The following is a 15,176-nucleotide window of genomic DNA, read 5'->3' as shown; positions in this document are numbered from 1 at the left end:
GAATGCTTGCCACAGGGAAGTGCTCACTAACCAGTAACTTAATAGCTGACCCCAGAGGAACTACTGCCGGGCGTTTTCCGTGGTGAGGGATCTTCTGAGCGAGGCAGAGAGGGGTCAGTGCACAGTTGGCATCTGATTCTCTCCCTCCACCCCTGCAGTTCCTGAAGAGCCACCAGAACCCCGGGGCGGTGCTGTTACTGCCTTTCGTGGTGTCCTGCATCAACCTGGCGGTGCCTCGCTTCTACTCCATGTTCGGGCTGGTGGAGCACTTTGAGGTTCCGCGGCAGGAAGTTTATGTCCTCCTGATCCGGTAGGTGTGTCTGTCACTCCCAACACCAGCCCCCGTTTTCACGGAGGGAAGTAGAGTGGCAGCTAGAAAGAGTTATGCTCGAGTTTTCCAGGAAAAAAAATTCAAGAGTATAGTGTGTTTGTATGGTGTGGGTAAATAACCATAAAATCCAAAGAGCCCAGAGAAAATACAGGCTTTTAGTTACATCTGCCTTTTGCTCAAAATAATGACTTACCTTTCCCAGTTGCTACCAGCCTAAGGATTAACATCGGTCTCAGGTGTAAGATGGACAGATAGGCAGGCTGCACACAGCACACAGGTTCCTGGCTGAGGCATTGTCTGGGGACTGAAATCATCCAGTGTGTCCACGAGCCAGACTGTGAGCCCTGGTACCCACTGCGTCAGCCGGGAGGGAGAGGCACATTCTGATAATTCAACCGCCCAAATGAAGGTGGAGGGAGGGCTTTTGGCAATTTATTGGCTGGACATGGTGATGCCTTATTTTGATTCCCACAAAAGCACTGTATGTGCTAGAGATGACCCCAGGGTTTTGGCAAATAAGGCATAAAACTACCCAAATTGTGTTCTTATTGGTACTTCTTAGCTAGGTCCCTGACCAGTTCTATGCTATGATGGTGTTTATGACGATAGGGCTGCACAGTGCAGATTGAGTTTCTTTACTGATCAATTCCAGAGCCCTGGTCTTCTGGCCTCTGAGGTCAAGCTCCTGGCCAGCTCTCCAAGTCATTTACTACACTCCCCCTTTCCTCAGTGTGCCCCCATCCCCTTGGAAACCTAAGTATTTACAGTCATGCCAAACTATATACCCACATCTGGACCTTTGTCCTGGACATTACTTCTTCCTGGAATGCTCCTTCCGCAGATAGAAAATCTATACTTACATCCATGTTTAACTTCCTACAGAACTGACACATTTTTGTTACCCTCAATTTATAACAAGGATATTCACACACACACACACACACACACACACACACACACACACACACACACACTCGCTCGCGCGTTTTAGATCAGGAGTTGGCAAATACAGCCTGCAGGCCAGCCTCTGTTTTTATAAAGTTTTATTGGAACACAACGATGTCCACTTATTGACATATTGTCTGAAACTGCTTTCCTGCTACAATGGCAGAATTGAGTTGCTGCAACACAGACTGCATGGCCATAAAGCCAAAAATATGTACTATCTGGGTCTTCACAGAAAAAAAATCGTTGACATCTTTTTTAGGTCAGCATTTACACTTAATCTATATAAGTATTATTTTCCTGAAGAAAAGTCTTAGCAAGCCCTCACTTCTATCCACCTCACCCCACTGGATGCCTCCTCTTCCTGGTTAGAAATATTTAGGACTTTTTATTGTGGTATATAGCATAAAATTTTTCATTTCAGTAATTTTAGGTGAACAATTCAGTGGCATTAAGTAATCTGTTGGGGGTTTTTTTAGTGTATATGTTAATAATAAGTTTCACTGGTTTCTTTGCTCACTGGTATTTATTTAATGTTTTAGAAAGAGCAGCTGGGTGAGTATTTGACCACACTAGATATCAGAAAATCTCAGAGCAACACCTGTAGGCTCCGGAAGAGGTTAGTTAGAATACAGAATCTTTGGCCCATTCAAACCCACTTGCAAATAGCAAGGCAAAATAAAGATATGTTAGAACATGGAAGTACTTGACCATCCCAAGACCGACTCTAAAATAACTTCTCTTCTTACAATATAAAAAGAAGAGGTTGTAAGTAGACATATATACTCAGAATGCCACTTTGATCCAATGCCTTTGCTATTTTGTTGTGGACCAACGTTCGCAAGAGTAAGACCACCGACTCCAATTAGGTCTTAAGCAGCAAGCGAGGATTTCTTGAAACTGGCCAGTGACTGCCGTAGGCATTCTCTCCTACGACAGCGTCGAACCTGGTTCTAGGCCAGCGTTTTATACACAGAAACTACAAAACGGTTGGCTAAACACACACAAAGTTACCTGGGATACAGACACAAAGTTATCAGGGCTACATTAATCAATACTGCCCCGTTACCAAGGTATTATTAATCAACTTTGCCCCATTGCTCCAGCTACTAATATAAACTTGCCCCGTACCCTAGCTAATAATATCAACTTGTCCCGTTTCCCAGACTACCCTTAACCATAGTTGGTTCCATTTCCCCAGTACAAGAGGGGCTTAACTGTAACAATTTCATTTTCATTTTCTGATCACTAGAGAGGTGAATTGTCTCTTAATATACATTAGCCATTTGTATTGTTTCACAAAACATTGAACATCTCTTCTACATAAAGAGAAAATGGGAAAGCTCAGAAATACACAATCTTTCTATCTAAGATAAACTTTTCTTTGCTTAGAAGAGTGTGTTTTCATGTTTAATGTGGAGCTACACTGAAGTATTTATAAAGTTCTGACACCAATTCCAGTATATGAAAGTTTTCCCCCACACCACTAAGCGGTTCTCTGACACCAGCTGGGTGTCCAACAATTCAACTCAATTCTGAACTATCTACCTGGATATTACACAGGCTAAGGACACAGTCTTACAAGATGCCAATTGCAAATCTAGGTTGTAACCTGTGGTTCTGATTTATCAGCTATGGATTGGAGGTTCCCACCCCACCCCCTGCATCAGATTAGATTACTCTGCTAGAGCAGCTCACAGAACTCAGAGAAACATTTACTTCCTAGATCACTGGTTTATTAACTCATGAACAGCCAAGTGGAAGAAATGCACAGGGCAAGGAATGGGGGAAGGTTGGGAATGTCCATGCCCTCCCCCGGCACATCATTCTCCCAGCAACTCCACATGTTCACCAATTCAGAAGCTCCCCAAACCCCGTCCTTTGGATTTTATGGAACTTCACTACATAGGCATAATTGATTAGTTCATTGGTCATTAGCCATTGATTCAACTTCTAGCCCCTCTTCCCTCCCCAGAGGTCAGGGAGGTGAGACTGAAAGTTCCAACCTTCTAGACCAGTGATGGAGAACCTTTAGAGCTCGGCGTGTCAGCATTTTGAAAAACCCTAACTTAACTCTGGTGCCGTGTCACATATAGAAATTTTTTGATCTTTGCAACCATAGTAAAACAAAGATTTATATTTTTGATATTTATTTTATATATTTAAATGCCATTTAACAAAGAAAAATCAACCAAAAAAATGAGTTCGTGTGTCACCTCTGACACCCGTGTCATAGGTTCGCCATCACTGTTCTAGGTATTACCAAAAGCCCCTCCTTACCAAACAAAAGACACTTTTTATCGCTCTCCTCACGTAAAAAATTCCAAGGAAGGGTTTTTAGAAGCTCTGTGCCAGAAACGGGGCCAAAGATCAAATAAGTATTTCTTATAACTCACAATATCACAGTATACTAAGGCATTAATCTAGAAGATATTGCAGGTTATAGTAGGGCTTGGCAATGGGCAAAAGATTGGGGATCTGGCATTTAAAAAGACAGATCCAGTTCCCTTCCTTCACAATGGCTCTAGCACAATGGTTCTCAACCTTCATTGTGCAGCAGAATTACCTGCAGGGATTGCTAGGCCCTGCTCCCAGAGTTTCTGATTCCATACATCTGGGATAAACCCTAAACACTTGTCCTTCTAACAAGTTTACAGATGATGATGATGATGATGATGATGATGATGATGATGATGATGGTGGTGGTGGTGGTGGTGGTGATGGTCTGGGGACCACACTTGGAGAACTACTGGTCTAGTGACACATGATTCCTAGCCCACCAATCTTAAAACCAGCAGTTGTTGACTTAAATACCTGGGTTTAAGAACTGAGGCTGTGAAATCAGATGGTCCTCAGGTTGAATCTTTTTCATGCCCCTAGTAAGCTGTGTGACCTTGGGCAAGTTATTTTATCTCTCTGAGCTTCAGTTCCCTCATTGGTAAGATAGGCTAAAATGCTATCTACTTGATGATAGAGTTGTACAGATTAAGAGGGATGCTTTAATAAAGTGCTTAACACAGTGTACTGTCTATGGTAGCACCCAATGAAGATTACTATTATAATGAAAAGTGAAATCAGATTTTGAGATGCACCAAAAGAGGGTGTATCAATCAGAATAAATTAGGTTATGCCGTGATAACAAATATCTCCTGTGACCCAAATCTCAGTGGCTTAAAAAAAACAAAGGTTTATTTCTTGTTCATGCTACATGCCCCTTGAGGATTGGCAGGGTTTTTCGCTCATGTCAGTTATTCAGGGATCCAGGCTGAGAGAGCAACAATCATCAAATATTGCTAATGGCCATTCCAGAGGGAAGACAGTAAGTTCCTGGGGTGGGTAGTGGGGAGGGTCTCCCTGGCGTTTAAATGCTCCAGCCTAGAAGTGACATAAATTAACACACATCACTTTTGCTCACAACTCATTTGCCAGAACCAGCTATGTAGCCCCACTCAACCACAGTGGGCTAAGAATTTCTATCCTACTTTGTGCCCAAAAGGAAATATTGGCGAACAGCACTAATGACAGCCATAGACAGTAATGATAGTTGTTTTCTCTCCTGTTATTCAGAAACATCTTTTTGAAAATATCGATCATTGGAATTCTCTGTTACTATTGGCTCCACAATGTGGCCCTGGCTGGTGAAGAGGTGAGCCTTCCATGCTGTTCTGCCTTCACTTTGGTTTCTTAGTCTTTGACCACCAGAGAGGAAGTGAGTTCCTCAAATTCCTCAAGAGTTTCTGCTCATGATATTAGAGCAAAGATCTTCTTCTATCTGTCCATTCATTTATCCATTCATTCATCCATCCACCCACCCATCCAAAACTTCCCTCTCCTCATTCAGTCAAATCTAAAAGCTCTTACTCAGTCCATCAGCTCATTGTACGAACTTCCTGCAGAGGTAACTGACTGCCAGTTTCATAAACTGACTAATTCAACCTTCCAGTTTGTGCTAGCTGGCTACCTACACCTCTAGGCTACTTTCTTAATCCAGCAGATGTTAAGTGATTTTTCATAAGGTTAATGAGCAAAAGGAGTGGAGGCATCATTAGCCATTGATCCTTCCTGCTCTCCTGAAGAAGCTGATTATCCCTGGCAGAGAAATGGGATCCAGAAGGCATAGGGGACAGGAATGACAAGTGTTTAAAGGAAAGAGAGTAAGAAGGGAAAGTTTGGATGCATGTGGAAGGCAAGCCTTAATGAAGGAAGAAGCATCACAGACAAGGAATAAATACCCTGAAAACAAACTCAGTCTAATAATGCATTTCTACCAAGAGTGGGTCTGCTTTTCTGGGAACTCAGAACTCCATCAGACTGGGGCGGAGCCACCAGCCATGCCCTCATGAGTACAGGGTGCCAGGAACAGATAGAAACTGAACGGAGGCAACAGCCCCTTCCCACAGCCTGACTCTTGTTTGCCTTCCAGTGTTGGGAAACGCTGATTGGCCAGGAAATCTACCGGCTCCTTCTGATGGATTTTGTGTTCTCTCTAGCTGATTCCTTCCTGGGGGAATTCCTGAGGAGGTAAGTATTTGTCTGCCTTGGGTGATTAGTACATAGGGTTGTAACTGGAGCCATTGCCTCGTCTGAGCAGGAAGTGTGGGCCCTTCACGTTCTCTAAGACTGCATTGTTCTAAATCTGCCGGTTGTCCTTTGGGATATTGTTTTCTTCTGGATTAACTGAACTTTCACCTTGGCCTGAGAGTCCTGTTGTCAAAGTCCTTTTGGTTCAGTTGGCCCTTTCCAACTTTCTCTTTTAAAAAAAAAATGTTCTAGAATAAAACACAAAAATGGAGAGCCATTTGAGATCTTATTCCCCACAGATCATTTTAATATTCTAGTGTATATTCTTCCAGATTATTCTATGCATGTACTGCTTTATATGTGTATTAGAGGCCCAGTGCATGAAATTCGTGCACGGGTAGGGCCCCTAGCGGCTGCCGACTGCTAGCTGGGGCCTTCCTTCGTTACCCCCTGATGGTAAGTGCACATCATAGCGAGTGATCAACTCTCAGTTGGTCGAACTCCCAAGGGGACACTTTGAATATTAGGCTTTTATATAGAGAGATGTACAAAAATGGGGTCACACTGAAAAATCAGTGTGGAGGTTGCTTTTGTTAATCTGATCACAATGCTTTGGCACCTTTCCATGCCAGTACATATAGATTTATCTCATGATTCATTTAATTGGATTTAGTTAAGGTACTAATTTTTATTTTAGAACCAAGATGTGTAGAATCAAGGCAGTGTCATTAGCCCACATGTAGTCCTTTTATTTATTTATTTATTTATTTTTAAACAATATCATGACTATCTCATTCCTTAGAGACATTTCCATATTTCTACAAGCTGCCTCAGTAATAAGGTGGCATGATATAATGCCAATTCTCTCCTCAGTGGGTAGGTTGAATAACAAAATTTCACATTCAGTCTTCCCAAACTAACTTTTATTACAGCCTCTGTCTGGGGTATGGACATAAAGGTGAGAAGTTTGGGGGGTTTATTTTGACAGCAATTCTTACTGGCAACTCTTCTATATGAAGAAATAAAAGTGGTCTCGAGTTTCCTCAGCATAAATGCAAACCTTAGTTCCTTCCTTATGGATTTGGGAGCAGGGAAAGACCATTAATTCAACAACATTAATCAAAAATGGAAAAAATTTCAATTTATTTGGGTTGGGAGGGACTGAGTTTATTTGGTCATAAAAAAAGGCTTAACAAGCGAACAGTTGTATAAACAAGATAATAGGTGGGATAATTTAAATAATAAGGTAACAAATGTTCTCTATAATTTTTTAAACTACATTAGCTGTACCTCCCTCCTCCACACCCATTTGAATGTCTTGTGTCAATTCCATCTTCCCTCAGTTCCTTCCATTATTTCTTCAAAAACATGCTTGTACTTGGAACTTTTCAAAAATTTGTAAGGGGACTTAGGAATGTATTCCAAACTGGTGAGGGTCTCCTTTGTTGATTGTGGGGAATCTTTTGAAGGAGGGAGTTGATGGATTTGGGTGCTAAACTCGATATGTTCTCGCAGAATCATTGGGATGCAGTTTATCACAAGCCTTGGCTTACAGGAGTTTGACATTGCCAGGAACGTCCTAGAACTGATCTACGCACAAACGCTGGTGTGGTGAGTATTGAGAATCTTCCATGTGCCCAGTGGTTCCTGCCTGCTGTGGACTCAGAGCTTGGTGGCGAGTCACAGAATCTGTTGATTCTAAAGCTGCACGGGGGATACCAAGTCTAGCCAGTGTGAGAACCATGAACATATATCCTTTTCCCTTTATGAGGACTTCAGGCAAGAATTAAAATAGAACAGGAATTAAAATAGAACCTGGAGGCCTCAGGCCGTATCTAGCCTGCAGGTGTGTTTTGCTTATCTCACACTGTGCTTTTTCTAAAAATTGGAAACAGCCATCAATATTCAAAAATCAGGAGGTTTCATATAAAATTTAAAATTTTTGACTTCTTCCAAAAAAGAAAAGATGTATCCGTCTCCCATTATGGCAGTGGTTTTCAACCTTCTGGCCCTTTAAATACAGTTCCTCATGTTGTGACCCAACCATAAAATTATTTTCGTTGCTACTTCATAACTGTAATATTGCTACTGTTATGAATCGTAATGTAAATATCTGATATGCAGGATGGTCTTAGGCGACCCCTGTGAAAGGGTCGTTCGACCGCCAAAGGGGTCGCGACCCACAGGTTGAGAACCGCTGCATTATGGTACCAATTGGCTGGGTCTTGGAGCTGGGCTGAGCCCCTCCAATTTGCCATAGTTCCCCCCTCGCTATTATCTTCCCAACATAGATTTGCCATTTCTTGTTGCCCTTCCGGTATTCGTTTTCTTATGGTAGAAAATTTTACTTTGCATTGATGGATGTTTTAATAGAAGTGGGAAAATAAAGGCAGGAGGGCTGTTTATTTCTTATACCTGGTCTGCTACACTCACTGATGTAGTAACACCGGATGGGGCCTCTGTAGCCTTGAGGGTTTGTGGCCTGTCTTAGCAGCTATGTATGTGCATGTGTGCCGGTGGGTGCACATGTGTCTTTTGAGACTAGCCAGCTAATTGCATCAAATATTTAACAAGCGCCCTAACCGGTTTGGCTCAGTGGATAGAGCGTTGGCCTGTGAACTGAAGGGTCCCAGGTTCGATTCCAGTCAGGGGCAAGTACCTTGGTTGCGGGCACATCCCCAATAGGGGGTGTGCAGGAGGCAGCTGATTGATGTTTCTGGCTCTCTATCCCTCTCCCTTCCTCTCTGTAAAAAATCAATAAAATATTTAAAAAATATATTTAACAAGCTCACCTAGAAACTCAAACCAATAGCCAGTGACTACTTTTATTTATCTTAACATGATGTTATTAAGGCCAGAATTCTGTATGGTGTATCCCAGATTCCATCCGTTGGGGCATTGCTAATTTGAAAGTAGGGGATTTGGAATTAGAAGCAGGTTCCCCCTGTATTAGTTTATTAGGCTGCCATAACAAAGAAACTTGGATTCTGGGGCTGGCTCTGCTCCTCACTGAGGTCACTGAGCTTCTCTGAGCCTGTCTCCTCATCTGTAAAATGCACATAATAGCTCTAGCCAGTTTTGCCCAGTGGATAGAGCGTCAGCCCTATCTGAAGGGTCCCAGATTTGATTCTGGTCAAGGGCATGTACCTCAGTTACAGGCTCAATTCCCAGTCCTGGTCGGGGCACATGCAGAGGGCAACCAATCTATGTGTCTCCCTCACATCGATGTTTCTCTCTCCGTGTCTCGACCTCCCTTCCATTCTCTCTAAAAAAAAGAGTCAATGGAAAAATATTCTCGGGTCTGGGTTAACTAGAGTAAAAATAAAATTCACATAATCATAGCTGCCTTTGAATTGTGTTCAGGATTGAGTCAGATGATATATGGAAACTACATTGCAATCTTCAATATGCCATCTAGCTGTAAAGTGATTTATTTTCCGACTCTTTAAAGTTGCCCTGGGTGATTTAGCCATCTTCAAATAACTCACTAATGTCAATGAATTTCTTTTTAGAGGTAGTGAGGACTTTTTCTTTATGTGGTTTAGGTGATGTATTTGTACATTGCAGGTTATGCCCTGACAACTGGGCAACTTATGAAAGCCTTTCACCCACATTATATCAACCAACGGGATGCCTTTGGGCAAGTTAATTAAATGCCCTCTAAACAGTTTTCTAATCTGTCAATGGAAGTGATAATGTTCAGAATATTACCTGAGATTGGAGTTTGGTTCAGCAACCTTGGTACGGTATTTGAGTGCTGGCTAAGAAGGAATTCAGAGCCAAGACTCACATAGTTCGTCACAGAGAGAGATGTGAGCTGTGGGAGAAGTGAGCCAACAGGCCCTCTGTGGGCTCAGGAAACAATTTACAGAGGCAAAAGAAGGGCTCTTGGAACTTAAAAGAAAGAAAGCAGGGATATAAATGTGGAAAGGCTCCCACGTGTTCCAGAAAGAGCCTTGTTCCAGAGAGGGCTTGGCCCTCTGTCCTAGGGGCTTTTAAGGGAAGGTCCCAGGAGAGGATCTCAATAGAATATTCATCAGCTTTCCAGGGTTGTGGTCTCCACTGATTGGCCAGTGCCCGTGCAGGAAGTCATTCAATGCAGCTGGCCCTAGTGAGCAATGCCTGGCTTTGCTGCTTTTCTGGGCCTGGGGCTGAAACAACTGCTGCCTAGATGTTATCTCTAGGGCTTAATGCTTCAGGGATCGCTGGTGCAAGGGCTTGTATTCTCCAGCACCTAGCTCCTCCTCTAAGGGGGTCTGCCACATGACTAGCAATATGAAAGGTCAGGGGATCTAAACCTCATGACTAGTAATATGAAAGGGGAGGAAAAGTCACCCTGGAGGCAAGATTCCATCCTACAATTGTCCATTGCTAGGCACCCCAAGCTTTGCACCTGGTGACCTTCAGCACCCGTCCTACTCTACTCCTGTCTGTCTACCTATTTCACAGGTTTAAGTGGGGATTAAATGAGAAGCAGAGTGAGTACCTGACTCAGAAATGTTTTATAAGTGGGAGAAAGTTACAATCAGAGATGGCCATTATTACTTCTAGGCCAGTGATGGCGAATCTATGACACGTGTGTCAGAGGTGACACGCGAACTCATTTTTTTGGTTGTTTTTTCTTTGTTAAATGGCATTTAAATATATAAAATAAATATCAAAAATATAAGTCTTTGTTTTACTATGGTTGCAGATATCAAAAAATTTCTATATGTGACACGGCACCAGAGTTAAGTTAGGGTTTTTCAAAATGCTGACACGCCGAGCTCAAAAGGTTCGCCATCACTGTTGGGCCTTTAAGGTTTTTGCTAATAACTCATAAATAAGCACAATTGAAAATACACACCTCTTTTCTTTTCTCAGTGGCAATTATAGATTTAGCCTCCGTGGGTTTTAGGAGACTATTGCCTTTGATGATGAGCTCTAAAAGAGGATAATATAATGACAGAAATTGAGTGATGTTAGGGATAATGGTAGAGGTAAGGTGAGGAAAGTGTTTCCCAAACTTCAGTCTTTTGTACACCAGCCTGCCTATTATTGGCATATCCACATATCACCTGTACTCTTTTTTACTTAATATTATTTTTAAAGCTTAAATACATTTTTAAAAAATATTTTTATTGATTTCAGAGAGGAAGGGAGAGGGAGAGAGAGCTTGAGACATCAATGATGAGAGAGAATCACTGATCGACTGCTTCCTGCATGCCCTCTACGGGGGATTGAGACTGCAACCTAGACATGTGTCCTCACCAGGAATCAAACCATGACCTCCAAGTTCATAGGTCGACCCTCAACCACTGAGCAACACTGGCCGGGCAAGCTTAAATACATTTTTAAAGGAGTGTTCGTTTTATAATTAGAAAATGAAAAACCAGTGTCATTTGACAGACATTGCGAGTAACTTGGAAAATAAAATTAATCTCATCACAAGCAGTCATGACATTCTAGCTAAATGCTGCTGTCTGCTAAGGGCCAGTCAGAAACCGCCTCCTTTTTTCAACAAAATGGGAGGTTGGCATATGTTACGAGTTAAAGAGATTCTGGCACCAAACTGAGATCTTCTTTTGGACTCCGGAGCACGGAGGATTGTGGAAGAGGGAGTGCCTTCTCATTTGTAACTCGATGTAGTTTAATGTCAGTCCCTGCAGGCTCTCAGACCTTCTGGGTACCATGGAGGGAGGAGGGTGGCATGTTTCACATTTGGGGCGCCTCGGTTAGCGCTTGCTCAGGACATCTGGTGGTTTCGTGTCTGTGTGGGTGGGGTTCTCTGCAAAACCTCTTTTCCAGAGCTGGGAAGGGAGCAGCTGTGGATACTGGGTATGGTGGGAGGAACTTGCCGAGGGTGTAGGGATGGAAGCAGTCTCCCTCTGCATTAGTTTATTAGACTCTCATAACAAAGAAACCCAGACCAGGGGCCTTGAACAACACACATTGATTTCCTCATAGTTCTGGAGGCTAGAAGTCCAAGATCACGGTGTCCGGTGTCCACGGGGTTGGTTCTTCTGAGACCTCTCTCCTTGGCTTGTAGAAGACCATCTTTTCCCTGTGTCTTCACATGGTCTTCCCTCTATGTGTCTGTGTTCTAACCTCTTCTTTCAGAGGACTGGATTAGGGCCCACCCATTTTAAGGCCCTATCTCCAAATACAGTCACATTCTGAAATACTGGGGTTAGAACTTGAATATTTGAGTTTTTGAGGGACATGATACAGCCCATAACACCCCCTTTCCGTTCCCTCCACACCCCTCTATGCCCCCACCACATGTCTCCCCTGATCTCTGACACTCACCCTCTCTCCCTCACAGGATTGGAACCTTCTTCTGCCCTCTGCTGCCCTTTATCCAAATGATTACTCTTTTCATCATGTTTTACGTCAAAAATGTGAGTCAGTCTGAAGTCGGAACCAATCAGCGTGGCTCAGTCACATGTGATCCCGTGGTGGTTGGAATCAGGAGTGGGAGGGTGTGGAGGTGGGCTGAGAAGGTTTTCGGGAAGCCAGTGTCTGGCTGGGGTCCCCCTGGCCTGCTCACAGATGGTAGGCGGCCACTCCTCTCTCTTCAGATCAGCCTGATGATGAATTTCCAGCCTCCGAGCAAAGCCTGGCGGGCCTCACAGATGATGACTTTCTTCATCTTCTTGCTCTTTTTCCCGTCCTTCACTGGGGTCCTGTGCACCCTGGCCATCACCATCTGGAGGTAGGAGATGGCGGCCTTAGGATGAGGTTTGAGAGCTGGGGTTGGGTGGGTGTTTTAAAATGTAGGTTTTATTATTATTCAGATTTGGTGAGGCCGACAGATCAGGAACTGACTGCCACTGAAAAGATAATTTGTTATACTCACAGATCCCCAAGAGGGGGCACACCCCACCACAAAGGACGGAGGGGGCACATGGGCAGGCACCAGCGTAGCTCAGGAGGCAGAAGGGGCAATGGGGAAAGGTGGGCAAGAGCCTTTATTGTGGCTTCCATGGGAAGGAATGGTGAGGCAGGGTAAGGACTGGCTAGTTTGAATAATTTCAGCGGGCTCTGGGGTATTGGGGTTGTCTGGAGTTGCCAGATATCTGCCCTTGAGGTGATTGGGGCAGGAGAATAATGACCCAAGGTGTGAGAGCTTGATAGAGGGTGGAATGCTGGCTCTGGATTGGTTGGTTTGCACATGAGAGACTGAGTTTGTAGGATAGCCCAGGGAATGGCAGTCTCTCCAGGATCAGTAGAGCCCCAGATGTCAAACCATCAGAGTAAAGAGACATGCTCAAGGCAGTGTTGAACCCCAGATTCCCTGGCTAACCAACAGACACTACATCCAAGGGAGGGAATAAGTCTGAGTTAGGGGCCCACCCTCATGACTGGCTCAGCTTCCTCACTTTCTGAAAAATGGAGAAAGGCTAGTTCCTCCACCTGGAGAACAGAACTGCATCTAAATAAACTGAAAGGCACTGTCTGATCAGGCTCTCTCCTACTTCTCCAACCTCACCCCCATCGGCTCCTTCCTCCTTTGGCCCCACAGCTCTTGCTCCATTCCTGAGACTCTGAGAGCTCCTCCCCACGTGGAGTAGCGTTCTCTATTTGAAGAGCTCTCCCCACCCCCTTTGCTTAGAGACCTTCTTTCCATCCTCTGCTTCTTGGCTCCAAAGTCATCTCCAAACTCTGACCTTCAGGACCATCCTTGTCTATTGTCAGTTCCACCCCTGCTTTCTCCCAGGCCAATTTCTTTTCTTCATTCCATAGTTCACAGTCAGAAATGCGTTTGTTTGAATCTTCGTTAATTGTTTGCTCATTGGTTGTCCATCTTTCCCACTAGAACAGAGATCTGCGAGGGCAGGTACCATGTCTGTTTTGTTTACTATGGATTCTCCAGGGCTAAGTATCTCTAGCACAGTGCCTGGTACAAGTGCAGTAAAACTAGAATGAATGAATGAATGAATGGAGGGAGAGAGGGTTGGTTTTTAGGATACATGTGGAACTGGAACCATTGGCAATTCAAGTGGCTTCAGAGCAGGCTACTCTGCTTCACAATGTCCTTGTTACTCTTTTTGGTGTTTCTTCCTGACCAGTCCCTTGTTGCCCTCTAGTTTCTGCTTGTTCATAACAACTGAGTGCCCGTGGCCATCATTGCCACACCTTCAGGTTCCATAGATTACAGGGTCCCCTCTTCATATTTCTGAGTTCAAGTCCCCAAGAAAGAGAATCTGGCTGCCCCAGTTCATTTCTTTGAGCCGGGGTACCACAGAGGCTGCCATGAATTGACTACTGTTGGCTCAGATCCGTGGTCGGCAAACTGCGGCTCGCAAGCCACATGCGGCTCTTTGGCCCCTTGAGTGTGGCTCTTCCTAAGCCTTAGGAGTACCCTAATTAAGTTAATAACAATGTACCTACCTATATAGTTTAAGTTTAAAAAATTTGGCTCTCAAAAGAAATTTCAATTGTTGTACTGTTGATACTTGGCTCTGTTGACTAATGAGTTTGCTGACCACTGGAGATGATTCTCCTGTCTGAGCGCTGGTCCTCAGGATGTGGGTCATGAGTATGAAATACACCAGCTGGGGCTGGGAGAAGGTTTCCTCTGGAAGGGAAGTGTGGGTGGAACCGGCAAGAACTGCTGATTCCAGAGCCTAGAAAGTGCAGCCTGAGTGTAGTTCAAACTAGACCAGAGTCTCGCACTAGAGGCGTTTTTCTGTCCCTTGTTTTACCAGATTGAAACCGTCCGCTGATTGTGGCCCGTTTAGAGGACTGCCCTTCTTCATTCACTCCATTTACAGCTGGATCGACACCCTGAGTAAAAGCCCCAGCTACCTGTGGGTGGTCTGGATCTACCGGAATCTCATCGGCAGCGTGCACTTCTTTTTCATCCTCACCCTTATCGTATTGTGAGTGGGGCACCTTGGCAAACACTTTACTGACACAACATGCAGACAGCCACAGGGATGTCTGGTGGGAAAACAAAGGGCTACAGAATAGCTCAGTGTTCTGGATGATCCTGACTCGGCCCCTGAGTTTTGTTTGTTTATTTGTTGTTAATCCTCACCCAAGGATATTTTTTCCATTGATTTTTTTAGAGAGAGCAGAAGGGAAGAAGGGAGGGAGAGAGAAAAAGAGGGATCAGTGTAAGGCAACATTGATTGGTTGCCTCCCACATGTTACCGGGACCGGGGATGGAATCTGCAACTCAGGCATGTGCCCCTGACCAGAAATTGAACCCAAGACTCTTTGGTGCTTGAGCCAATGCTCCAACCACTGAGCCACAGCAGCCAGGGCTGCCCTTGAGTTTTGGGGTTTTTTTTAAATATGTTTTTATTGATTATAGAGAGAAGAAGGGAGAGAAAGAAATAGAAACTTCAATGATGAGAAAGAATCATTGGTTGGCTGCCCCCTGCATGCCCCC

At 44.1% G+C, this 15,176-nt stretch overlaps 1 protein-coding gene across 2 annotated transcripts in view; it reads left to right on the top strand.

Moving 5' to 3' along the window:
- The window catches only part of TMC5 (transmembrane channel like 5), a 43,521-nt gene that overhangs the window by 21,637 nt on the left and 6,708 nt on the right, over positions 1–15,176 (top strand). For both annotated transcript variants that reach the window (XM_036308803.1, XM_036308804.1), the window contains 7 exons: positions 159–310; positions 4,844–4,922; positions 5,700–5,797; positions 7,313–7,408; positions 12,102–12,177; positions 12,358–12,491; positions 14,488–14,661. In XM_036308803.1, the coding sequence (XP_036164696.1) occupies positions 159–310; positions 4,844–4,922; positions 5,700–5,797; positions 7,313–7,408; positions 12,102–12,177; positions 12,358–12,491; positions 14,488–14,661 (809 nt within the window). The remainder of the gene's footprint in view (positions 1–158; positions 311–4,843; positions 4,923–5,699; positions 5,798–7,312; positions 7,409–12,101; positions 12,178–12,357; positions 12,492–14,487; positions 14,662–15,176) is intronic.

This window comes from Myotis myotis, unplaced genomic scaffold (assembly GCF_014108235.1).
Source record: "Myotis myotis isolate mMyoMyo1 unplaced genomic scaffold, mMyoMyo1.p scaffold_m19_p_5, whole genome shotgun sequence".
In the NCBI taxonomy this organism is placed as follows: Eukaryota; Metazoa; Chordata; class Mammalia; order Chiroptera; family Vespertilionidae; genus Myotis; species Myotis myotis.
This window is presented reverse-complemented; position numbering and strand designations above follow the sequence as displayed.